This window comes from Balaenoptera musculus, chromosome 15, assembly GCF_009873245.2.
Source record: "Balaenoptera musculus isolate JJ_BM4_2016_0621 chromosome 15, mBalMus1.pri.v3, whole genome shotgun sequence".
Taxonomy (NCBI): Eukaryota; Metazoa; Chordata; class Mammalia; order Artiodactyla; family Balaenopteridae; genus Balaenoptera; species Balaenoptera musculus.
In genome coordinates this window covers 67,555,782-67,580,628 of record NC_045799.1, presented here as the reverse complement: position 1 = coordinate 67,580,628, position 24,847 = coordinate 67,555,782, and the positions used below count along the sequence as shown (strand labels likewise).

Here is a 24,847-nt window from a genome sequence, read left to right as displayed (position 1 = left end):
TCTGGCTGCGCGTGCGCAGGCCGAGTGGCGGATGTAATTGGTAGGGGTGATTGGCGCGCCCAGCCCGCGTGGGCCGGCTGACCGTGGGCAGACTGGATCCCGGGCACCCCGTACCTTCCCCAGGAGCCTCGGGGCCTAGGGCCAGCCGGGCTCCTCGTATCCGCAGGCCCGGGGCCAGCGACGGATGCTCTTTTTGTTGGCCGCCGGCCAGATGGAAGAGCCTCCTGGGAAGCCCCTCAGCTGTGAGGAGAAGGAAAAGGTGCCGGGGATGCGGGAAGGGTTGACTCAGAACTTTGAACCCCTTTCCCAGGATTTGAGGCATGTCTTTGTTTCCTCCACCGTCCGAGGGCGGCAGTGACCTCTCACCCTCTTCTCTGGACTGAGGGGGCACAGGAAGTGAAAGTGTGGGAGATGGCGTTTGAAGAACAAAGTTTCTTTACAGCAGAAATGCAAAAGTACAAAATGTAAAACTGTAGATAAAGCTAAAGTCCGCTTTGACACCCTCCCCAGCCCACCTTGCACACTCTCAATCTTGGCTTCTCCCACCCCACCTCCTTAAGTAAATCTCTTAACAATCTGGACTTCAGACCTTTTTGTGCACCTGTGTGTGTGTGTGCGCGCGCGTGCGCGTGTTGAACGGGCGGTGGGGGTGTGGAGGGGTGCGGTTGTGTCCTTTAACAACCAAAAACTAATACATTTTTTTGGAAAGGTGAATGTTCGTAAATGGTATGATCCGGATGGTTCTGCAACTTCCGTTTTCCTTCTCTGTGTTTAACATCCACATTAGTCCATGTTTACCTACCTTATTTTTTAAAGTTCTTTATAGTATCCTGCAGCGTGGAAGTGCCGCCTTTTCTTTACATATTACTCTGTCGAGAGCCTTTTAGGTTGTTTGCAGCTTTTCTTTCTACAACAGTGCTGCCCTGAATATCCTTACACATGCCACCTTGTACGTGGGCCGGCGAATGTTGTTAACTTGAATGCATCTTGTGCTGGCTCTTCCAAGCATCGTGCTGAAACTCTTCATTCACAATAACTCATCAGTCCTCTTATCCCATCCTGCCTTGCAGTGGGGGTGACAGAGGTCATTTACAAGTCAACAAGCTAATTCCCAGACGTTGATAAGAATGGTGATAAGTAGGAAGCTGTGAGAAGCAGTCTAGCATAGAGGTTAAGAGCACAGACTGCGTAGGTGTGAATCATGCCATTTATGAATTGTGTGATCTTGGACAAATTGCTTTCCCTGTGATCTTCCCAAAGCTAGCTCTTTCCTCCTTCCGGTCTGGGCTCAAATGGTAGTCCTCAGAAATGCCTTCCTCACCACTGTCTCTAAAGTAGTCCATTCTCCTGTAGCCCAGACACTCTCACATCACCCTGTTTGTCTGGGTATTGATTACCATGTGAAATCATCTTACCTGTTTATTTGTTTCCTTGTTTATTATCTGTACCCCTCACTATGTGTAAGCTGCCTGGGAGCAGGGGTCTTGACCACTGTGTATACCTAGCAGCTGGAACTATAACTGACACATGGTGGGTATCAGTTATTGTTCTAGGTGCTGGAGATACCTGGACCAATGACTGATTCATTAGTTGAGTGACTGTCTGAGGATGACAGCCCCTGCTACCTTCAAGGATCTCACAGTGAGATGGGAGGAAACAGCGAAGTAAACAGACAATATGTGTAATAAGTACTGTGATAAAGCAAGCACAGAGGAGAGGTGGAATGCCTAACTTGGATTTGGAGAAGGACCTAGAAGTTTACCCCAGGGAAATAAAAATCTAAGCTGAGGCTTGAGGAATCAGTAGGAATTAGCAAAGTGAGTTGGGGAGGAAATGCTCCAGGTGATAGGAACAACTTATGCAGAGATGCTGAGACATTAGAGAGCTTGATGTTCTGTGAGAACTGAAAGTAGAATGAGTCAGGGCCGCTTCCTCCACTGCCTCTAGCTGAGAGACCTGCTGGGCGCTGCACGCTTGTGTCTGATAGGCACTGCATCCCTTCTCTCTGATGCCTCCTTTCCACCTGCTCAGTTTTGTTTGGTGTTTTTCTTCTTCCAGTTGAAGGAAAAATTAGCATTCTTGAAAAGGGAATACAGCAAGACACTGGCCCGCCTTCAGGTAAGTGAATCTTATCCTCTCAAATTGGTGTTGTGGTACAAAGAATATAAAAACAGCTCTTTGTTTAATAAAGCTTTCAACCAAAATTTATTTCTTTTTTGTAAAATTGCTTCGTGAGCTGCTTTTGTTTTCTCTAGCGTGCCCAGAGAGCTGAGAAGTTTAAGAATTCCATTAAGAGAACAGTAGAAGGACAAGATTCCTCGCTCCAGCAGGAAGTTTCAACACAGCTAACCAACACAGGTAAAGCTAGCCCATTCACTTATACTTGCTTTACTATTCATTTCCCAGGTAAATTTGGCTGTGGTTCTTTTTCTCACAGTCAGAAGATAAGGAGTAGCAGTAGACTCTTCTTTTTTTTTTTTTTAATTAATTAATTTATTTATTTATTTTTGGCTGTGTTGGGTCTTCGTTTCTGTGCGAGGGCTTTCTCTAGTTGCGGCAATCGGGGGCCACTCTTCATTGCAGTGCGCGGGCCTCTCACTATCGCAGCCTCTCTCGTTGCGGAGCACAGGCTCCAGACGCGCAGGCTCAGTAATAGTGGCTCACGGGCCTAGTTGCTCCGTGGCATGTGGGATCTTCCCAGACCAGGGCTCGAACCCGTGTCCCCTGCATTGGCAGGCAGATTCTCAACCACTGCGCCACCAGGGAAGCCCCTAGACTCTTTAAAGTGTACAATTCAGTGGTTCTTTGTATATTCAAAAAGTTGTATAACCTAGTCACTATCTAATTACAGAACATTTTCACCACCCCTAAAAGAAACCCTGTGCCCATCCTACCCTTAACCCCTGGGCAACTATTAACCTACTTTTTGTCCCTGTGGATTTTCCTATTCTGGACATTGCATATAAATGGAACCATACAGTATGTGGCCTTTTGTGACTATCTTCTTTCACTTAGCATAAAGTTTTCAACTGTCATCCATCCATCTGTACATTCATCTAAGCATGCATCAGTACTTCATTCCTTTTTGCAGCTGAATAATATTCCGTTGTATAGATGTATCATAATTTGTATATCCATCTGTCAGTTAATGGACATTTGGGTTGTTGCTACTTTCTGGCTATTATGAATTTTGGCCATTATGCTGCTATGAACATTCATTTACAAGTGTTTTATGTGGACATATATTTTCAGTTCTTTCAGGTATGTACCTAGGCGTGGAATTTCTAGGTCATACGATAATTCTATGTTTAGCTTTTTTGAGGAACTGCCAAACTGTTTTCTACGGTGGCTGTACTGTTTTACATTCCCACCGCAATGCACAAGGGTTCCAGTCTCTCCACATCCTTGCTGATACTTGTAATTTTCTATTTTTAAAATTATAACCATTCTGGTAGATATGAAGTGGTATCTAATTGTGGTTTTGATTTGCATTTCCTAGTGACTAATGATGTTGAACATCTTTTTGTGTGCTTGTTGACCATTTGTATATCTTCTTCAGAGAAATATCTATTCAAGTCCTTGCCGATATTTTAATTAGGTATTTGTCTTTTTATTGGTGAGTTGTAAGGGTTCTTCATATATTCTAGCTATTAGACCCTTATCAGATAACATGATTTGTAAATATTTTCTCCCATTCTGTGAGCAATAAACTGTATTTCAGTTGGATTACATATTTAGTTGCTCTTTTCCTCTCTTAACTTTTAGCAATTATATATTTATTGCTTAAATATTGGAAAGATAATCTTTTAAAATTATTTATATATGCACAAAGAAAAAGTCTGGCTGGGAATATTTTAATAAAAAACAATAATCATTTCTTATGTTAGAAGTCAGGTAATTTATAATCATAAAATTGGAGGCTAATGAAGTAGAAAAGTGGTATGAGGGACTTCTCTGGTGGTCCAGTGGTTAAGACTCCACGCTTCCAATGCAAGGGGCACGGGTTCAATCCCCGGTCAGCGAACTGAGATACCAGATGCCGCGCAGTGCGGCAAAAAAAAAGAAAAGAAAAGTGATATGAAAATTACTTGAGCCAAAAAAGATACACAAAGTAAAAAATTAGATGAGATACGGGGGAAATGGGGAGATGTAGGTCAAAGGGTACAGAGTTGCAGTTATGCATAAGAAATAAGTTCTGGAGATCTAACATACAGCATGGTGACAATAGTTAATAATACTGTATTGTAGGGACTCCCCTGGCGGTCCAATGGTTAAGACACCATGCTTCCACTGCAGCGGGTACAGGTTCGATCACTGGTCGGGGAACTAGGATCCTGCGTGCTGTGCGGCCCAAAAAAAAAAAAAAAAGGAATAATACTGTATTGTATACTTGAAATTTGCTAAGAGAGCTGACCTTAAGTGTTCTCATGACACACAAAAAATTGTAACTATGGGAAATGATGGATATGTTAGCTTGATTGTAGCAACATTTCACAATATATACATATACCAAAACATCACATTAAATATGTACAATTTTTATTTGTCGGTTGTACTTCAGTGAAGCTGGAAGACAAAACTAAGAGAAAAGATGATTGCAATAAAGAATAGATAATCTTTCAGTTTAAAAATCATTCTTCCAGCACAATTCCGTTTTTGTTACATTTACTTAGTATTATTATAGTTCATCAGATCATTAAAAACTTGAGCTTTGATCTGTCTGAACGAAATACCATTGACTCTCTTTTAAATAAATGTTTTGTAGTATTTATATGTAATATTTAAAAATAAATATGGGGTAGTTTTTATGTCATTTTAAAAGGAAAATATTAACTATATAATTTTTTTCTCCTCAGAACCTAAAAATAAAGTATCTCCTTGTGACACGTTACAAATCAACACCCACGTCGATAAAGAAACTGGAGAAAAGACACCTATCACACTTGACCTTGAGCCTGAGTCCTTTAGCCCTGGACGAGTCCCAGCAGAAGGATCATGCACACAAAGATCAGATGATATCCAAGAACATTCTCCCTGCAGGGTCAGTGGCCCTGATGGTAAGAAACGGGAGAGTAAGCTGCTAGGGAGAAGAAGGAAACAGGAGAGAACATTTATTTCACAGGAGAGAGAGTCTTTCTTTGACGTTGATTCGCTCATACTCTCTGGAAAAAGACTAAAGGAACAGGAAGAAATCAATAGAGAAAATCCTAAGACACCTGTAACTGAGATAAGAACTTACCCGTCAAGTCCTAAGTTTGACATTCCGGATTCTCCAACTCCAGTTACAGGAAATAATGTAGGGAGTGTATTAATTCTACCAAACGCCAAACCACAGAGAGATGTTGATGCACTCTTAAGAGGAAATAATTTCCCCAGGGTGACTACTCTTCCTTTGCATGCTCCGTCAGTCAGCAGTAGTGGTCAGCACCTTGAGCATAAACCTCCTAAAAGTAACTGTGAACTTACTACTCACAGTTTAAAAAACATTAGCCCTGCTTCGCCTGTAAACTTAGAGACACAAAAAGAAAAAATGACTGTCTTTACAGATAACCCAGAGGTAAACAGAAGTATAACTGCAAGTGGCCAGCCGCTTAGAAGTCCTAACTTGGAGGCAGATAATTCATGTTCTATAAATGAACTCACCTACGATAACTTAGTGGCAAGTGAAAACCAAAACTTAAAAGAACAAAATCACACAGAGATGTCTTTTAAATCTCCCAATAATGCTCTTGGTGGTAGAAATGAAAGTCCTCTGGAAAAAGAAGTTCTAAGTCAATCTAAGAGTCTTAGCCTAGAAGTACTTTCTCCTGCTTCTACAGAAAATCAAACACATTCTTGCACAGTGCTTGAAGGCCTTCTATTTCCTGCAGAATATTATGTTAGAACAACACGACGCATGTCAAATTGCCAGAGGAAAGTAGCACTGGAGGCTGTAATACAAAGTCATTTGGGTGTCAGAAAAAATGGGTTTAAAAATAAAAATAAGGAATCTGCTAAAAAGTTAAACGTTTCCAATGAAGAAACTAACCAAAGTGAAATTAAGATGTCAGACACATATGCAGAACAACCAAGTTCAAAAAGTCCTCAGAAACTTCTCTTGTTAACTGAAGTCAACTCTCCCGCTGGCCCCACTAAAGATGACTTTTCTAGGAAGGCGGTTACCCAGCCATCTGGTAGAAAACGCAAAGGAAGAAGAAAGTCAGCCTGCACCCCTCTGTTAGATCACCATGAACTACTTTTGCCAACTTCTGGCACATCAGGTGTTAATAGGTCCAAGGAAGAAGTTACCTTGCACAAAGATCGGAATGAAAAAGCAATTATTCATGGTAAGAAGAGAGAGAGAGGTAAATTGAGTTGTGGTTGATGGTGGTGGTAGCTAACACTATGTGCCTGGCACTTTCTAAATGTTGTACAGATGCTAACTCACTGAATCATGACACCAACTGTACGTGAGGTAGAATCTGTTTTTATCCTCACTTTACAGATGAGGAAACTAAGGCAAGGAGATCAAAGTATCTTTAAAATGACAGAGTCAGAATTCACCCCTAGCTGGATGGTGCCAGAGTTCACAAATATGGTTGAAAAAGTTGACACTTAGAAGGAAACTATATTGGATATTTACCTAAAATTAGTGTTTATTCAGGTACCATACAATCTTTTATCCATGGGGAGAAGTAACTAATATAGGAAATGTTTTTGAAATAAAATTAAATCTGTGTCAGAGTAAGAGTCCACTGACAAACTCTTAGGGATGATCGTCCAGCAAAATGCAATTGTTCTGAGCCACTTTTGGGGGTAAAATATCTAATACCTCAGTCTCTCTGAGGTCTGTAGGACACAGATTTTGAAGGATATCAAGTGACAAGTTATAATTTAAACTTCTTTATTCATTTACTCAGGAGTTACATCTGATAAGCTGAGCACAAAATCTAGATCATTCACTCCAGTTCTGTGTGAGAGCTCAGCAACTTTCTGTAAAGGGCCAGATATGAAGTATGGTCTTTGTGCTGCATCACAGCTACATGAGTATAGTGTGAAAGTCACCACAGACAATATGTAAATGTGATCATCGTCTCAATAAAGTTTTATTTACCCAACAGTCAGCCAGCTGCTCTATACCACTGGGCGCAGGCTTTGGTCTGTGAGCCACAATTCATTAATTAATTTAAAAATAATAATCATGACTTTTGTATCATCATTTTTTAGGCCAACAAGAAAACAAAGGAATGGGAATATAGGGCAATCTAATAATAAACTTGAAATGTTCTTTTGTATACCTTGAAATAATCTGTGATTTCAGTAACCTGCAGGTACATTAAAAAATTTTTTTTTCTTGTGGTGACCTTCACATAACATAAAGTTAACCTTTTTAAGTGAACAATTCAGTGACATTTAGTACATTCGCAGTGTTGTGTCACCATGACCCCTACCTAGTTCCAAAACACTTTCATCACCCCAAAGGGAAACCCCATACCCATTAAGCAGTGTCTTCCCATTTTCTCTCATCAGTCCCTGGCAACCACCAATCTGTATGCTATCTCTGTGGACTTACTTATTTGGGGTATCTCATATTAATGAAATTATACAATATGTGACGTTTTGTGGCCGGCTGCTTTTACTTAGCTAGTTTTTGAGATATACCCACATTGTAGCTTGTATCAGTTTATGGCTGAGTAATATTCAATTGTATACATGAACCACAGCTTTCTTGTCTGTTTATTAGGTGTTGGATGCAGCTACACTTTGAGTGATACAGAATTCCTGTCGCTTTAAGTCTAGTAAATTACTCTTTGCTTGAAAAGGGGACTAAGTTTTCTTCAGTGAGAAGGGCCAGCATTTTGTAGACTGTACTCTGGTAGCCTGTTGGAATCATAGTTCTGGATCAGAAGGGACTTTAGAGATTCTTAGTCCAGTTCCCGTAGGAGGGACAAAGGAAAATGAAGTGAATTGACTTGCCCAAGGTAACACAGCGAATCAGTGGCAGAGCTGGGACTCGACCCCCGTCTCCCTTCTAGCTAGTGCTGTCAGCACCACATTGGTTTTGCTCCTGCAGGAGGAGCTGCTAGTTAACCACTAACCTATGGCTGATTTTTGAACTGTTCACTGAGATTTCAGAGTCATGGGTGGGAAAAGTAATGAACTCTGCACTATATTGGAGTTTAGAATCTCACTCCTCGTTGGGAATTAATGTCCCTTGTTGGGTATTTGTTCTGTTGCTTTCTGTTTTAGAGAAGGAAGGTCATTGTCAAAAAGAGGACTCCCTTTCTTACAGTAATTACGTGTATTTATCTTTGGATGATGATGCTTTCAGTTCTTCACTTCATAAGAATGAAATGCTAAATTTAAAGCATCTGTCGCCTTTTCTCAAAATCACAGACTTTCAGTTACCTGATGAAGACTTTGGGCCTCTTAAGCTTGAAAAACTGAAGTCTTGCTCAGAAAAGCTGATGGAGCCTTTTGGATCAAAAACGTATGGAGAGGGACATCTTAAAGGGGGAAATTGTGTTGCTGTGGAGGAACTGACCCCTAAACAAATCACTATAGAAAAGGAGGATGGGAAAGAGGAACTGATCATCCTGCCAGGAAAGGCACATCCTAAAATGCCAAGCAAAAAAAGCCAGCCTCAGGAGAAGGATCTTTCTTCATCCATTTTACTTTTCACTCCTGTAAATACTGTTGCATCTGATGATAATGACAGACCGACAGCAGACCTGTGTTCACCCGCTTTCCCCATCTTAGGCTCTACTCCAGCTTTTGGCTCCCAAGCCCATGGAGAAAAGGTGTCTGCAGAGGTTGTTGGACAAGCTTGCTCTACACCCCAGCTTTCTCACTTAAAAGCCACAGTCGGCCTTGCTAGTGATCATAAACAATTTTGGAGCAGCCCACCAAAATTAGATAGCAGCCTGCATGTGGCAGGAAGGGAAGGACAGCCTTCCCGTGACTGTGACTCTGGTCCCCAAGCAACACCTCTACCCATCGAGTCATCAACCTACAAAGAAAATCAGCTCCGTGGAAACACGTGCCAGGAATCACGGAAACATTCCACTGAACAGGTACAGACTGCTTCCTTTGTGAAATTTTCTCTGAAGAAATGAAGTATCTTAGTGAATATGGACAGCGTGACCACCTTACACGTCAGTTCCTCAGTGTTTAAAAATGTTTAAACATGCTTCTGTGATATGGCTTCACTATAAACATTAAGTTCATTCTGGGGAAATTAGGATTAATTAAAGAATATATATTTTTAAATATAAGGGATCCTATTCTCTTTGTTATCAATGAAGTTGTTGCATTTGGAACTTTGCCGCTGTTACCATAGAAAATAAAACATAGGAAATAGTTTGATGAGTGAGTGATGCAGGCAGATATCATACATAAAGTATAAATTAATTATGTGACTTTTGTTTCCACAGACTGAAATAGCAGACGTTCCTGCTTGTGATAGCTTAAACCCAGGCACCCTACAATTGGTTTCAAAGTTAAAGGTCAGAAGGCTGTTAACTTATAATATGTCTTGTGACTTACATGTGAAAAATGTGATGAATTGATAGGAAAATGCAGAAGAATTTGATCATTAGAAAAACTTGATAGAATAGATTCAGAAAAACAGATTTAAATTCTTTGTTTTCCGCAATATTTACCTGTGAATATATTTTGAGATCTTCTGAAGAAGTTTATATGTCAAGCTATTGCCAAGAACAACTTAACTCTCCGTATCTAAATTTTAAATCAGGTATTTTGACAGAGAGAGAGGGGGGTCATTCATGACTCTCCTACCCAAATGATGTAGTATTTCTAGAAGAATCACTTACGGTGATTTGTAAGAAAATGGGTAGCAGTTCTAGGTTATGACATAGTGAATGGTTAATTTTCATATGCTATGTGTTATATATGGTTCTGAGAAATATAAATTATAATATTCTGTTAATGATATTTTGGTAAATCCTGAGAAGTGGATTAGACCCCTGTCCTGCTTAACTTTTTATACTTGAAGTAGGATGGTGTAGAGCAGGGTTTTTCAATCTCAGTACTGTTGACATTTGGGGCTGGATAATTCTTTCTTGTAGGGGACTGGCCTGTGCATTGTATGGTATTTAGCAACAGCCCTGGTCTCTACCAGTAACACCCCCTTCCCAGTACTGATGACCAACAGTGTCTCCAGATATTGCTAACTGTCCCCCAGGGGAGGGTTGCAAAATTGCCTCTAGTTGAGAACAACTGGTGTAGAAGAAAGAGCTTTAAATCCACATAAACTATTTCTGCGGATCACTGGCTGTGTGACGTGGGACAAATCATTTAGCCTCTGATCCCCAGATTCCTTTTCTATAAAAGACACATAATAATACCTATGTTGTTTCAAGGCTATTCATAAATCAATTTTAGTAACTTAGTTTCTTAAAGGAATCAACCATTTCATTCATATTTTCAAATTTGTAGGTAAAAAGTTATTTATTATTCTTATAGCTTTTTGGTCTGTGTATATGCAGTTAAGCCTCTCTCTTCTCACTCCCCATTTCTATATAAAAGTATTTTTTTCCTATATCAGACTTAAGAGGTTTGTCCATCCTATAGGTCTTCCAAAAAAACTGGTTTTTGGTTGTGTTGATTGTTAAATGAGTTTTTTGATTTCCTATTTCATTTTTTTTTTCTATTTTTATCCTTAGTAATTCCTTCCTTCTGTTTATCATTGTGCTTATTTCATTGTTCTTTTACTAACTTCTTGAGCTGCTTGCTTACTTTATAAATACCTTTATAATTATAGGTTTTTGGTTTTTTTTTGTTTCGGGGGGTTGGGATATACTGCTTTGGCCACCACATTCTGCATGTTCGTTTAGAAATAATATGTTGTTTCAGTTTTATTCCCTCTTCAACCCATGGGTGCTTCATCAGAATGTTTCATTTCCAAAGGTTCTTGTGGGACTAATGTTCCAGTTAGTTCTTATGGTCTATTTTTTTGTGGTTAAATCTGAATCTTTTCCAGTCTGGAGCTACATGTTTTTAAATCTATCATTGTAAGTGTGTATGGACAATTATTGTAGTTACCTAAGACCCACAAAGCTCTTTCTTTTGACCTGCATAAAATTTTAATTACATTTAGTTGGTATTTCATCTAATCCTTGTAATCCATTACTTTTCATATTTATTCTTTTTATTAAACAGCCCCCAAGGATCCCTTTAACATAACTGTTGTTGCCATTCTGTGTCAGAATCCTTCAGGTTCCTGTTCTGTGGATGTGAGTGCCATGTGGTGGGAAATAGCTGGTTTCAAAGAGCGGTGTATCATAACTGCTTGTGAATATGTAGTTTCTCTTTGGAAACCTCTGGATACTTGGCAGTGGGAAAAAATTTATTCCTGGCACTTCGCAGAGGTAAGTCAGAATATTATAACTGAAAGAGATCTTTCCAATCATTTGCATGGTAATATAGATGTGCAGCTTACCAAAAATATGGGATCTATGACTATGCAAGACAGAGCAGAGAGATGCGGTTTATCCCCAACATTTTATTATGAAAATATTCGAGCATACAGAAAAGTGGTGCAGGGGGCACCCATATACCCAGCATCTAGTCTCTACAATTAACATTGTGCTTTATTTGCTTTATCATGTTTATCCAGAGATGGATTTTTACCTTAGACCTGCTGGAGGAGCTTGGAATTTCATATCTATTCTGACTTCTAAACTTGCTGATACCCCTGTTCCTTACCTCTCACCAAAATGTTATTTCTGCTTTTTTTCTGTATATACTTTCTTCTGTCCTTGTCTACCTTCGTACATATCTTACATGGTTGCAATCTTGGTGTGCCTAAAATTTTTAAGCCTGCCTTTTCTTACCGTATAAACATGTTTCCTGGTTGCTACATATTCTTCATACTTACTTATTTGTTTATTTTGAATTTTAGTTTTCCAGCTTTATTGAGGTATAGTTGACAAATAAAATTGTAATATATTTAAAGTGTACATTTGTGATGTACACATGTGATGATTTGATATACATACACACTGTGAAACGTTTCCCATAATCAAGTTAATCGACTCATTCATCACCTCACAGTTTCCTTTTTTTCTTCTTGGTGAGAATGCTTAAGATCTACTACTGTCTTGGCAAATTTCATTCTTGTTCTCCAGTATACCCCCAGCTTCTAGCACTGTGCTTTGCAGAGTGTTGCTCAATAAATATTCGTTCAGTGAATAAACTTACTTTAAATGGCTACATATTGTTCCATTCATCCACATGCCAGAATTTATTTAATTATTCTCCCATTGCTAGAGCATAGATTGTATTAAATAAATGCCACAATAAACACTATTATGCACATAGCTTATTTGGATTTAAGCTTATAAAAATAGGGTGTTTGCTGAACATTTTCACATTTGTTCAAATATTGGAAACTATCCTGGTATAATGACACTAGAAAGGAATGTGACAAATTTTGGAAAATTTAGATTAATTAAAGACGAAACAACCAAATATAATTTTGGCTGCTTTGTTTTATTTAGGTCCCAGTATTACAGATAGTTCTAGTGCCTGATGTTTGTAATCTTGTGTGTGTGGCTTTGGGAAATTTGGAAATCAGAGAAATCAGGTATGTAATTCTCAAGGAGTATTTTTTTCTTTCCCTTGATTTTTCTCAGCTTGTTTTGAGCACAAGTTATAACCTAGTCTTGAGTCTTGAAAGAATCTAAATTAAGTCTAAAGAGAGATTTGTTAAAAGACAAACAAACAAACAAAACTATCAATGACATCCCTGACTAAAGTTTCCTTATAAAGTTTGAACCTAGTTCTTTAATATTAAAGACTTATTCCTGACTTCTCCGCATTTTTCCTTATATTTGGTTTAGGGCACTACTTTGTTCTCCTGATGGTAAAAGTGAAAAGCAAGTGCTCCTGAGTTCTGGAAATATAAAAGCTGTGCTTGGCCTGACAAAGAGGAGGCTAGTCAGTAGCAGTGGGACCCTTTGTGATCAACAAGTAGAAATCATGACGTTTGCAGAAGATGGAGGGTAAGAAAAGCATTGGTTGATTTTAACTATTAGATCAAGAATGATTTTATCACAGGGTTTCAGAGAAAGTTGAATCAGTAGCATCTTGTTTTCTCTGCTGTATGTGTAGTATAGCAGGTTCTGCCTCCATACTGGGCTATAACATAGAAGCAGTTTAGGGAGGTGGAGCCAGACATGGCAGGGAAGAAGGCAGTGGAGCAGAGAGGCTCAGCAAGTGTAGTTTGTTCTTCAGTCTCCCTTGACATCTCTGTGTGTCCTTTAAGTATTACAGATACCTCAAGATCCTATACCCTTTTCTGGTTTCACAAACTCGGTTTCCATTGCTTCAGGTACCATCTGGATGCTGGCTACTTGCAAACATATATTTCTAACTCTGAGCTCTTTCTCAACCTCTAGACCTGCGTGCCTATTTATTAGACATCTCGTGGATACCTCAAATTCAACATGCTAAAAATGGAACTCATAGCATCCTCTATGTCTGTCATACACTCATTACACTTTATTGTGATTTTTTTAAAATTTATTTATTTTATTTATTTATTTTTGGCTGCGTTGGGTCTTCGTTGCTGTGCGTGGGCTTTCTCTAGTGGCGGCGAGCGGGGGCTACCCTTCGTTGCGGTGCGCGGGCTTCTCATTGCGGTGGCTTCTCTTGTTGCAGAGCACGGGCTCTAGGCGCACGGGCTTCAGTAGTTGTGGCTCACAGGCTCAGTAGTTGTGGCTTGCAGGCTCTAGAGCGCAGGCTCAGTAGTTGTGGCACACGGGTTTAGTTGCTCCATGGCATGTGGGATCTTCCCGGACCAGGGCTCGAACCCGTGTCCCCTTCATTGGCAGGCGGATTCTTAACCACTGCGCCACCAGGGAAGCCCTATTGTGATTATTTATCTGTCTTTCCTAATGACGGAGGGCATGGACCTTGTTTGTCTTATTTAATCCATGACCTGTTGCAGTAAAATAGGCAAGAGATAAATAATTGTTTGCTTAAATTAGGAAAGCATTAGTGGAAATGGGGAGAAACAGATGGATTTGAGAGAGATGAGATGATAAAGTCATTAGGACTTGGTGATTGAGTAAATAGAGAGGAAGGACACAAGGATAAAGTCCATGTTTCTGGGTTGCTCACCTGGGTGGGTGGTGGAACGGTTAGTTGAGATAGCAATGCAGAAAGAAACACAAGGTTTAAAGAGAGAGCTGGTGAGTTTAATTTTGGATATGATGAATTTGAGGTGCTTGCAATATATCCAAGTAGGTAATATGAAAGTAATAAATGTTCATTGTAGAAAGTTTAGAATACATGTGTTTTCTGGTTGAAATTTTTTTTCTGGCATTAGGTTAGTGTTTATTATGCATAGTTCAATAATATGTAGAAGAGCTGCTTAGAAACTGCTTTGGTGGAAAGTGCTGATTTTTAATACTGTTTTTAATGCAGAAGCAAAGAAAAACAGTTTTTGATGCACCCTGAAGAGACTATACTAACTTTTGCTGAGGTTCAAGGGATGCAGGAAGCTCTGCTTGGTACCACTGTAATGAACAACATTGTTATTTGGTAAGCTTTCCCTCGAGGGCCTCAGTTTCCTCATCTGTAATATAAGGATTTACCTCTAATTTCACAGGGTTATTAAGATTAAATAAGAGACTCTGTAAATATGATTGTGTTTTTGTTTGTTTACTATCAAATGCTATATGCTTGTCTTAACAAGATTAATTCAGACAGTCCAAGCAGACAATTTTAAAGTAAATGAAATTTTTTTTGTTGACAAAAATCTACTGCTGGGAGTTCGCTGGTGGCCTAGTGATTAGGATTTGGCGCTTTCACTGCAGAGACCCGGGTTTGATCCCTGATCGGGGAACCATCCCACATGCCTCACCGCATGGCCAAAATACAAAAAAAAAAAAAAAAAAAATATTGCTTCCAGTTAATGGCTGAGTACCTTTCTCAGACTAATTCTCCTACTTAAAATACCTATGAACTCTGCACAAAATATAAAAATCAACTATCTGAAAGCACTAGAGAGCAAGAAAAAAAGAAATATGCTGGAGGAAGTTCAATACTTAGAAGAAGGAAATGTCACTGGGCGAGTTTCCTGTTCAGCGGGCAGGCCCCAGTCTGCACACTCAGTTATTAAAAGCCTGATAGAAAATGTTCTGTCCTGCTGGCTTAAAGGACCGAAAGATAGAAATCAAGGTAACTACAGCAGCTGGAAAACAAGGAAGAAAAATCCCAAAAAGTAGAGAGCCAGAGAAGGAGCCCTAAACTCTGGCTATATTCTCTACCTAAATATCTGGCTGACCTTTAAACTGCATGTATGCAGGACAGACTTGAAGCAGCCCAGGTAAAGCAAAAAGAACTGAACTGGGTTTTCGGCATTTGGAATTTGAGTTTAGCCAATTTCACTGTTTACTAGGGGGAAAAAATCAATATTCTTCAGAGGAACCTAACAGAATGCAGAGTTTATGTGATGTGTCATTCATAATGTCTAGAATACTATCCAAAATTACTAGATGTATAAAATATGATTACAGGATTCAAATTAACACACTTGTGATAGGGAAACTGAAGTCGAAGAGTCCCCAGCCACCTCTCTTTCCTGACTATGAGAGAGAACCACACCCGGCCACAGACACTTGTAAGGTTAATTTGTAGGAGGAGAATAGGTTGATTTTTTTTTTTTTTCTCAGAAGCCTTCTCCATTAACTATTCCCTTGGGGCCAGAATGGGTCTTGGTGAGAGAAAGTTAAGATGTTAGTGTCACTGCTACCTGCCTGTTCGGCATTTTCCAGTCCTAACCCTCTAGGAATAAACTAGGAAAGCGTGACCCCTGAGAGAAACTTTGTCCCCTCCCCACCAGGGAGCCTCTGGAATTTGACCATGACGTAATCTGCCAGAAGACTTTGTTTTCAGATGTCCTGCTGTCTTCGAGGCGCAGGTTTCCACTTGAGGCACTTTCCTCAGGGTTTCCACACATACGTCTTGTTTGAGGACAACGTTCTTAATAAAACTTGTCTTTTCTATTCTTTCTGCTATTTCTGTAGCCTGGACTTTCATTGTTCGGCTCCTATACTATTCATATAATCTAGTACTATTGGTCTCCGTGCCATCAATCAATATTCAACCTCCAGATCATCTTTTATACTATTGCTTTATAAACACCCATCCTCCCAGTCCTGCTACCTCCCGCCGCCAAAAACAAAACCTTCAGTGGGGGCCCATTTTGCTTTCTGCAGCTTTCATTTCCCTTATGCTTCATTACAAAAATTCCTCGCCACCTGTTCCCTATTCCTTCACTCCCTTTTTTCATTCCATCCTTCAGTTCCCCCCTTCTAATAATAATAGCCTTTGGCATTTCATAGATAAGGGATCCCAATGGAATTTGAGGCTAGGAAGGGACCTCTATACTTAACATCTAAGTATCAGTTTAAATTCTAAGTTTAAGGTTGCCTTAAGTTGCCTTAAGTTCTGTTATAGCACCTCAACCCTCATTGATGTTTTCCTCTCTGAGTTCATATTGCCCTTATTTTTTTTTTTTTTTTAATAAATTTATTTATTTATTTATTTATTTTTGGCTGTGTTGGGTCTTCGTTTCTGTGCAAGGGCTTTCTCCAGTTGCGGTGAGCGGGGGCCACTCTTCATCGCGGTGCGCGGGCCTCTCACTGTCACGGCCTCTCTTGTTGCAGAGCACAGGCTCCAGACGTGCAGGCTCAGTAGTTGTGGCTCACGGGCTTAGTTGCTCCATGGCATGTGGGATCTTCCCAGACCAGGGCTCGAACCCGTGTCCCCTGCATTGGCAGGCAGATTCTCAACCACTGTGCCACCAGGGAAGCCCTATTGCCCTTATTTTTAACTTAGTATATACTACCTTGTATTATGAAAGTCCTTGAAGATAGGTACTGTATCTTATATCTATTCTCAGTGTCTGTCTTAGCTCCTTGTTTAGAATAGTTACTCATAGATGTCTATCAAAAGCTATCATTTACCTTTTGGGCTCTGTATCACTACATTTACATATAGTAGTTGTTCACCTTCCCTATTGACCTCCTGATTTGTTAGATGTCTAAAGTGATTCATATTATAATCAAGGTTCAGTGGTCCTTTTTGAAACTATTGCTGAAGGTCTAAATATTTAATCTTAATCGAACTATATTAACCGAGCACCCATCTTTCAATTATTTACTAGGTATTTGAGTCTCTACTTATGTACCATTCTCTGTGGGAGATGCAGATATGAATCAGATATGAATTCTGGTCCCAAGGCACCTAAAATCTAGTAGGGAAATAAGATTGCTTTGCAATTCAAAGTATATAATTCCTTTACAATGTACATAAGGTCAGAGTGATACAGATTTAAACAAAGTGCTTTGGGATTTGGGGAAAGCGCAATTACTAAATACAGAACTTGTACTAACCTCTGTAAGGGATAAACCATTCTGGTGTTCTCTATATGAGGAAAACCTTGCATAAGTACATGAGAATTTAGTTTTCTTTCTTCAGTTTTTATACACAGTACCTGGTGCATAGAAACATCAGAAGTATTTGTTGAATGAATATATTATACCCTATTACAGTATATATTAAATAAAATATGAGGCCTATGGATAGTACTATAGGGAATTGGAGGAGAGGAGATTTCTGTGGACTGGTGCAGACCGGGAGAAGTGATGGAGTCTAAATGGAGCTCATACAGCTGGGAGAAGATGGGACATAATCTAGGCCTTAAGGAATAGATGGGCATTGTCAATACAGGGATGAGAATTAGTCAGTAATGGGGAGTGCGTTGGAAAGGATAGCTTGAACAAGGATATAGAGCCAGGAATATGCACAATATTTTGTCCAGACAATTAGAAGATTTCAAGTAAGGGAGCAGTGAGTAATATAGTGTTGCAGCACTGGATTCATGAGGGTTATAAGTACCATGAAAAAGAATCCGGACTTTATCTTGTGGCTAATGGGGAGCCAATTGAAAGTTTCTCACCAGTAGAGTCACATGGTAGAACAGTTAATCAATGTCACAAATCCTCAATAAAGCTAAGGAGTGGTTCCAACAAACTTTATTTTTTCTTCTTTGTATTCACCCTCTCCTGTCTTCCTTTTTCCATTTTTTATCCTATCTCAGTCCATTTTCTCTCCATTATCTTGGTCCAGCTCTAGTATAAACACATATTATAGAGACATAATTATAAGTCTATTTTAGGTGTAGTCTCTCCCCTAACCAAATTTGGTTTCCTGACCATTGTGTTCCATGGAAAATATAGGCATAACAAGAAGAGTGATAAAATCATAATAATAGAGCTATGCCATGTGCCTAATTTCAATACCAGTAAAATGAGCTAATGGAAAACTTTTCTCATGGAATGTGAAAAGATTTATCCCTCGTGGCATAGCAGATTCGATCTAAAGCTAAACTATTAAATTACACTGTTGGCCAAGTTAAACTATAGCTTCATTTTTAGCTAAATTGGTGGCTAAACAAAACTAAGGTGCTGTGTCCCTTAGTTTTTCCCTTGGTCACCTCCTAAAGGATTCTGTGATAAATAAGAGAACATTATGTGAAAACCAGTTTGCTGGAAGAATATTATGACTTATTTATTTTTGGTATCCAAGGAATTTAAAAACTGGTCAACTCCTGAAAAAGATGCACATTGGTGATTCCTACCAAGCTTCAGTCTGTCACAAAGCTTATTCTGAAATGGTAAGTAATGATCTGCTGGGACCACTTTGTGTGTTACTATTGGCCTCACTGAGTGAGAGCAATAACTTAGTAAGTAGTAATTACCTGACCCTTCCTGGTGCCTATTTTTTTTCAAAATTGGATAGCAGTGTTTGTTCTTTCTTAAAATTTATCAGTGAAAATAAGTGATGGCACAATATGACTGGGTAAAATTTCTGGCTGTATGACTTAAGGGCAAACCTTGATTTCCAGCTGTGAATTTGTACCTAGAAATAGTATACCTGTTATCAGACTTGGCTCCCAACCACATTGCCATAAATGATTTATGATGTGAATGAATGCCCTTAGGAAAGATGATTAAATGGTCCTAGACATGTTTTTCTCTGAGGCTTTAGGATTCTCATATAGAACCCAACACAGCTTCTTAGCCATTGTGTTAATAGACTTGGCTTACAGTCCAGTGTTAACATCTGAACAGGGTGAAGGTATTTGTCCAGGGGTCAGGGGTAACCGCCTGAGTATCCACCGTTGAGCCACAAGCAGAGGCAAAAGCAGCCAGCTCAGCGCTGTGTGCAGACTGACCGGCCCAGCCGCAGTGGCAGCTCTGTGAGCGTCAGCACCCAGAAGCTCTGAACACAAAGGATATTGTGTCTTTCCCTAGCCTAGCAGCATCTGTGGAAATGAACTCAAAAGTTGTGTGATCTTAGGGACTTCCCTAGAGGCCCATTGGTTAAAACTCTACGCTTCCACTGCAGGGGGCGTGAGTTCAATCCCTGGTCAGGGAACTAAGATCCCGTATGCCACCAAGAAAATGTTGTGTGATCTTAGATAATCTATCACATTATCTTGGGGCTAACTTTTTTCATCTTAAAATAAGAGGGTTGAATTTATTTCTGGAATGATTAAATATACCTACTAGGCATTTAAATAATTTTACATTTTAGTTATTACAACATTAATACCTATTTGATATTAAAACATTTAACACAGAAATGTATAAGATAGGAAGTAAAATTTCTCCATGAAGCCAACCTCCAGAAATAATAGTTAATAGTTCAGTACAGGAATCAGCAAACGTTTTCTGTAAAGTGCCCAGATGGTAAATATTTTCAGCTTTGCAGGCCACGTGGTCTCTGTTGCAGCTACTCTACTCTGCCACTACAGCCCCAAGTCAGTAGAGGTAATACGTAAACAAATCGTGTGGCTATGTTCCAATAAAACTTTTTGGACAATAAAACTTTCTGAGACTTGGATTTCATATAATTTTCATGTGGCACAAAATGTTCTTCCTCTTTTTTCCAACCATTTCAAAATGCAGAAACCATTCTTAGCTCATGAGCCATGCAAAGATAGGCATTGAGCCAAGATTTAACCTGTAGGCCACGGTTTGCCAACCCCTAGTTAAGTGTATAGCATGTAACATTTTTTGACTCTTGGTTGTTTTTTAATTATAAAGGTAATTCATTCTCATTATAAGAATTCAGTCATTCTATTGATAGAAATGGATGAATTAGAAATGAATGTTATTAATCCTAAGATGGCCCTATAATTAATTTTCCCTATTTTACCCCCCAAAATAACTACTTTCAACATACAACATACATATATATGTATATATACATGTATGTGTGACATATATTTTCACACACGATAATGTTATTATTAGGACATGTAATTTTAAAGCCAGGAGAGGTCTGTAACACATTTTCCCACAGAAACAACTATAGGTGATGGTGTCTTTTTTTGGTCATTTTTACTCTATAAATAAATAGGCTACTGCAAACTGGCCTGAAAATGCAGTCACCACTTAAAAGATTGTTTTTATGAGAAAATGTGTTACGAATTTTCAAAAACCAACTTACAGATGAACATTTCTCGTCTGAGGACTCCCTCCATGTGTTTATACGCCCTTTTTTCTTATGCCAGCATTTTCCCAAAGAGATGGCATGAGATGTTAGCAGGCTGTAAAGTGGAGGAAGCTGATAAGTCAGCTAGTCATGCCTGCAAAGACTGGCTGTAAAGTCACAGGGAGCCCTCTGCTGGAGAAGCCAGAAGTCCAGCTCAGTGATACCCTCAACAGTTCTGCCTGGAAAAGAGTGAGCCAGGGATTAAATCCTGGAAATTTAAGAGCCTGTTGACCGTTCCTGTAATTCTTTAGTTTTGTCTCTGCCAGTGCTTTCTTTTTCCCCACATACTCTGGATGATTTACTTGGTTATTAATTTTTCTCCTAAATCAGGGGCTCCTGTTTGTTGTTCTGAGTCACCCTTGTGCCAAAGAGAGCAAGTTGTTGGGAAGCCCTGTGTTTCAGCTGATTGTGATTAACCCAAAGACGACCCTGAGTGTGGGTGTGATGCTCTACTGCCTTCCTCAAGGGCAGGCTGGAAGGCAAGTGTGTTATTGCCATTTAATGAGTATGACATTTTAAGAAGCATTTGTGCAAATACAGAAACCATATATTTTTGTGTCACTGACATGAATGGAAACATGAAATACTACAGATCATGGTAAAGAATGTTAAGAAGTGGGATGAAGTATGAAGTTTAGTAGGTCTGAGTCAAACCTCAGATTCCCTACATCCTATGATCCCCACTAGTATGGCACTGGATAGGTATTTTATGTGTTTTCAAGCCCTGTTTTTTCCCATACCAAAAAACAGGGCTTCAAATACAAAGTAATTAATATTTTACAAATACAAAGTAATTAATATTCTCTATTTCAAATACAAAGTAATTAATATTCTCTATAAAAAACTTACTATAATTTATGTTCTTTTCATGAAACCTAAATTAAGGAAGTTTTAAATGTACAAAGATATCTTTACTTTGAAATCTTGACTGAACCTTCATCATGGAGGCAGTTGATATTTATCTTTTGATAAATATTTATCTGTTGACTGATGAGAAGATCTATTTACCAATGCCATAGTTATTGTCATCCCGACAGTTTTCTGAGCTATGTAAAGCTCTGAAGTAGTGCTGGTATTAGGCGAACCGGGCAACATCTGAAGGTATCATTTATAAAGACTGCCATTATTAATGTTTGAAAATAGACCTGGTAAATCAGGACCACAAAGGTTAGCTTTAGTAACTCACAAGGTTAAGGAACCTTGATAGTTACAATGTATATTTCTGTGTTTCTTTGGATCTTGTGCAAAGCTTGCAAGATGATGGCATGTTCTAAAAGTCTCTCTCCCTATGTACTTAGCCAGCTGTGGCATTTCTGCAAATGCTCTTAGCTCAACAAGATCCTCAGAACTCTCATCTGCAATATATGCTTGCATAACACTTGTTTTCTTGGATATAAAGAGAGTACAATAGTCATTGGCCTAGAAATTGAGGATACAGATAACTACCTGGTCAAGCATTTCCTTTGTCACTTTTCAAACGCATTTGTTTAGTAAATCTTGAAAGCCTATTTGGTGCCAATCCTGTAGGAAGCACTACTATTTCCAATCTCACGGAAGTTAGAAGAGAAACCTAGTGAGTTCGAGTTTTTGAGCACAAGCCACCTGTTCTCCTTGCTTGGCCTTTGCAGTAAACCTTTCTCTGTTCAAAAAAGAAACAACTAGTGACTGCTCTTCAGTGCACACAATGCCATGAGGCTTGCACTTTTGGGGAGCACAAAGGATGGAAAGGCACCTTAATTGGCAGTGGAGGGTTGGGGAGAGACTGTCAAGGAAAACTTGATGGATTTTCAAAAGAAGAGCTAGGAATCAGCTACACAAAGGTGGGTGCGAGCCAGAGATAAAATATATCATTCAGTTCACTCACAGTATTCACTGAGGGCTGACTGTACCAGGCTCTGTGCAAGGTGCTGGTGATATGGCAGTAAGGAATAACCATTAATTTTTATTAAGCACTTCCTGTGTGTTAGGTACTGTGCTAAGCTTTTTATATCAACTGTTTCATTAAACTTCACAACAATTCTATGAAGTAGGTACTCATATCATCATATCCCTGTTTTACTGATGAAGTTAAATGACTTGCCAGGGTTGCACATCTCTTACTTTGTTAGAATTCAAACCCCAGTAGCTGACTGCAGAGCCCTGTCTTAAAAAGACAACCAGATTTTTTTTATGATGTTTACATTTTTGTGGGACCAAACATGGAAATAGGAGAATCTCCCATAGTGAGGAGTGCTGTGAAGATAAACAGAGGTGCTGCGATAGAGAGGGAGCAGAGTGTACGTGTGTGTGCGCTCTCAGATCTCTGAGTAGGTATGACCTTTCTACGGAGGCGACAGGCCTGAATGATGACCAGAACCCAGCCAGGCTAAGCTCTGGGGTTAGAGCTGCCAAGGAGAGGGAAGAGCAAGAGCGAAGACAATAAGGTGAGACGGAGCTCAGCTGGTTTGAAGAGTGGGAGGCAGGCCTCTGTGAGCTGGTGTGCAGGGGATACAGAGGTGCATCAGAGAGACAGGCAGGGTCTCTAGTCATTATGGCCAGCAGTCCTGGATTGCAAACACAGGCATTCCTATTTCCAGGTAATTTCGTTCTTCCTGAGAGCATGGTTTGGGCCTATTTTTTTTCATGTTTTTTTTTCTGTTTGTCTGTTTTTTGATATGTGATCTGAATTGTCTTTTCTCTGCTTGCTGTTAGGTTCCTGGAAGGTGACGTGAAAGATCATTTTGCAGCAGCAGTATTAACTTCTGGAACCATTGCCATTTGGGACTTACTCCTAGGTCATTGCACTGCTCTCCTTCCACCTATCTCTGACCAGAACTGGTCTTTTGTTAAATGGTCAGGTGCAGATTCTCATTTGCTGGCTGGACAAAAAGATGGAAATATATTTGTATACCGCTACTACTAAGTTAGGGTAAGGTTGAAACACCGTGTTCTGGATATTTTTGGCCTCTTAGCACTTTTTGGAGTTGTTACTATAAAGGAGACTATTTGAAAGTCATTTAAAATAATTACCTGTATTCATTCAGGCAGACTTTTTACTCCGTTGGTAGGGGCCCTACTAATCTTGAATGTTCATTTATACTTACTTGGGAGAAACGGATTTTAGGTTGATTTTTGTAATTCCTCACATTTGCGCATTTGCTTTTAAAGGTGTATCTACATAAAGCTTCAAATGTTAATAAATATTTATTTTGATACATCCTGTTTGGCATATTTTTTCCTATCCTGTAAAGATGATTTTCAGAAACAAGAACTAACTATTTTACAACTAGAATATTTAGTCAATGATGCTTGCATAGTAAAAGTAAATTTCAGTTAACTCAGTATACTAATACGCAATTACTTTTTATGCTACTTACAATACTTTATTTTCACATATCTACCTATTTAAACGCTAATTTAGAAATGCTGTTGTGCTTTTTCATTCTCACGTGCACCCTTGATAGCAGTGCCTGCATTTTCACTAGAGTCACTTAGAGTCAACAACACAGCTGTACTGAGTACATCATCTTCACCTTTGCCTAAGTGGTTTGAGAGACGGCAATTTTTAAAGTCCTAATCTGGTGGTATCATTGGAAACTTCATCCCAATCTACAAGTATTTATTTGCCTAACTTTCTTGAGTATATTGAGTATGTATTCATGATCTATATAAGGTAACTATTTGCACCATTACTTCTCTTTTAAAGATACCTTTTTATGCTATTACTGTAGTGGGTTTCGCTAACTTCATTACTACCCTTTAATACATTTGAATAAAAGATTTAATTTTCTCTCCTATACTAATTCTGTTCTCACTGTCTCTAACCTCAAATGAGTTAATACTTTGCAAGCACATCATAGATAATAGATGGATTTTCACAAAGATATAATTTACTCAGGAACCCTGGGAAACATGTTATCTTGATTTTAAGAGGTAAGAAAACTGAGTAGATCTAAGTTAGTAACAGTAGAACAAACACTGAGTACGTACTTGACATAGTAGGTGTGAAAATGATTGCCGTGAGGCCCCCACACCTCAGAAGTGCACAGGTTAGTGATTTAATTTAAATACTGTGTTTTAAATTGAAAGGGTGTGTTCAGAGTTCGGCTATGGAAGCTCAAATGGGCAAGCACAACACGGGGTTCAAGAAAAGCTTCATGAAGAATGACAACTTAGCTGAGTCTTGCAAGGTGAGTAGGTCAGAGCAGAAGCGAAGGATATTCCAGGCAGCAAGGACAGTATGGTGTGAACTACAAACAACTCAGTGTTACCAGATGATTATGCAATGGGGAAT

General features: G+C 39.2%; 1 protein-coding gene across 7 annotated transcripts; it reads left to right on the top strand.

Moving 5' to 3' along the window:
- The first annotated feature begins 11 nt into the window (after window positions 1-11).
- Window positions 12-23,770, top strand: PALB2 (partner and localizer of BRCA2). 7 transcript variants are annotated; one of them, XM_036826875.1, is made up of 15 exons: window positions 46-259; window positions 2,059-2,118; window positions 2,256-2,358; window positions 4,857-6,326; window positions 6,900-7,022; window positions 8,230-8,271; window positions 8,377-9,053; window positions 9,414-9,485; window positions 11,208-11,369; window positions 12,501-12,586; window positions 12,843-13,004; window positions 14,431-14,547; window positions 18,601-18,688; window positions 20,905-21,053; window positions 23,266-23,770. In XM_036826875.1, exons 1-15 carry the CDS (start codon window positions 185-187, stop codon window positions 23,474-23,476), a joined length of 3,597 nt encoding a protein of 1,198 aa, XP_036682770.1. In that variant the 5' UTR covers window positions 46-184; the 3' UTR covers window positions 23,477-23,770. The 7 variants fall into 7 exon arrangements, with proteins under 7 accessions (XP_036682774.1, XP_036682770.1, XP_036682772.1 ...); XM_036826877.1 differs by lacking the exon at window positions 8,230-8,271; XM_036826874.1 differs by having other exon boundaries at window positions 8,230-9,053.
- The last annotated feature ends 1,077 nt before the right edge of the window (window positions 23,771-24,847 follow it).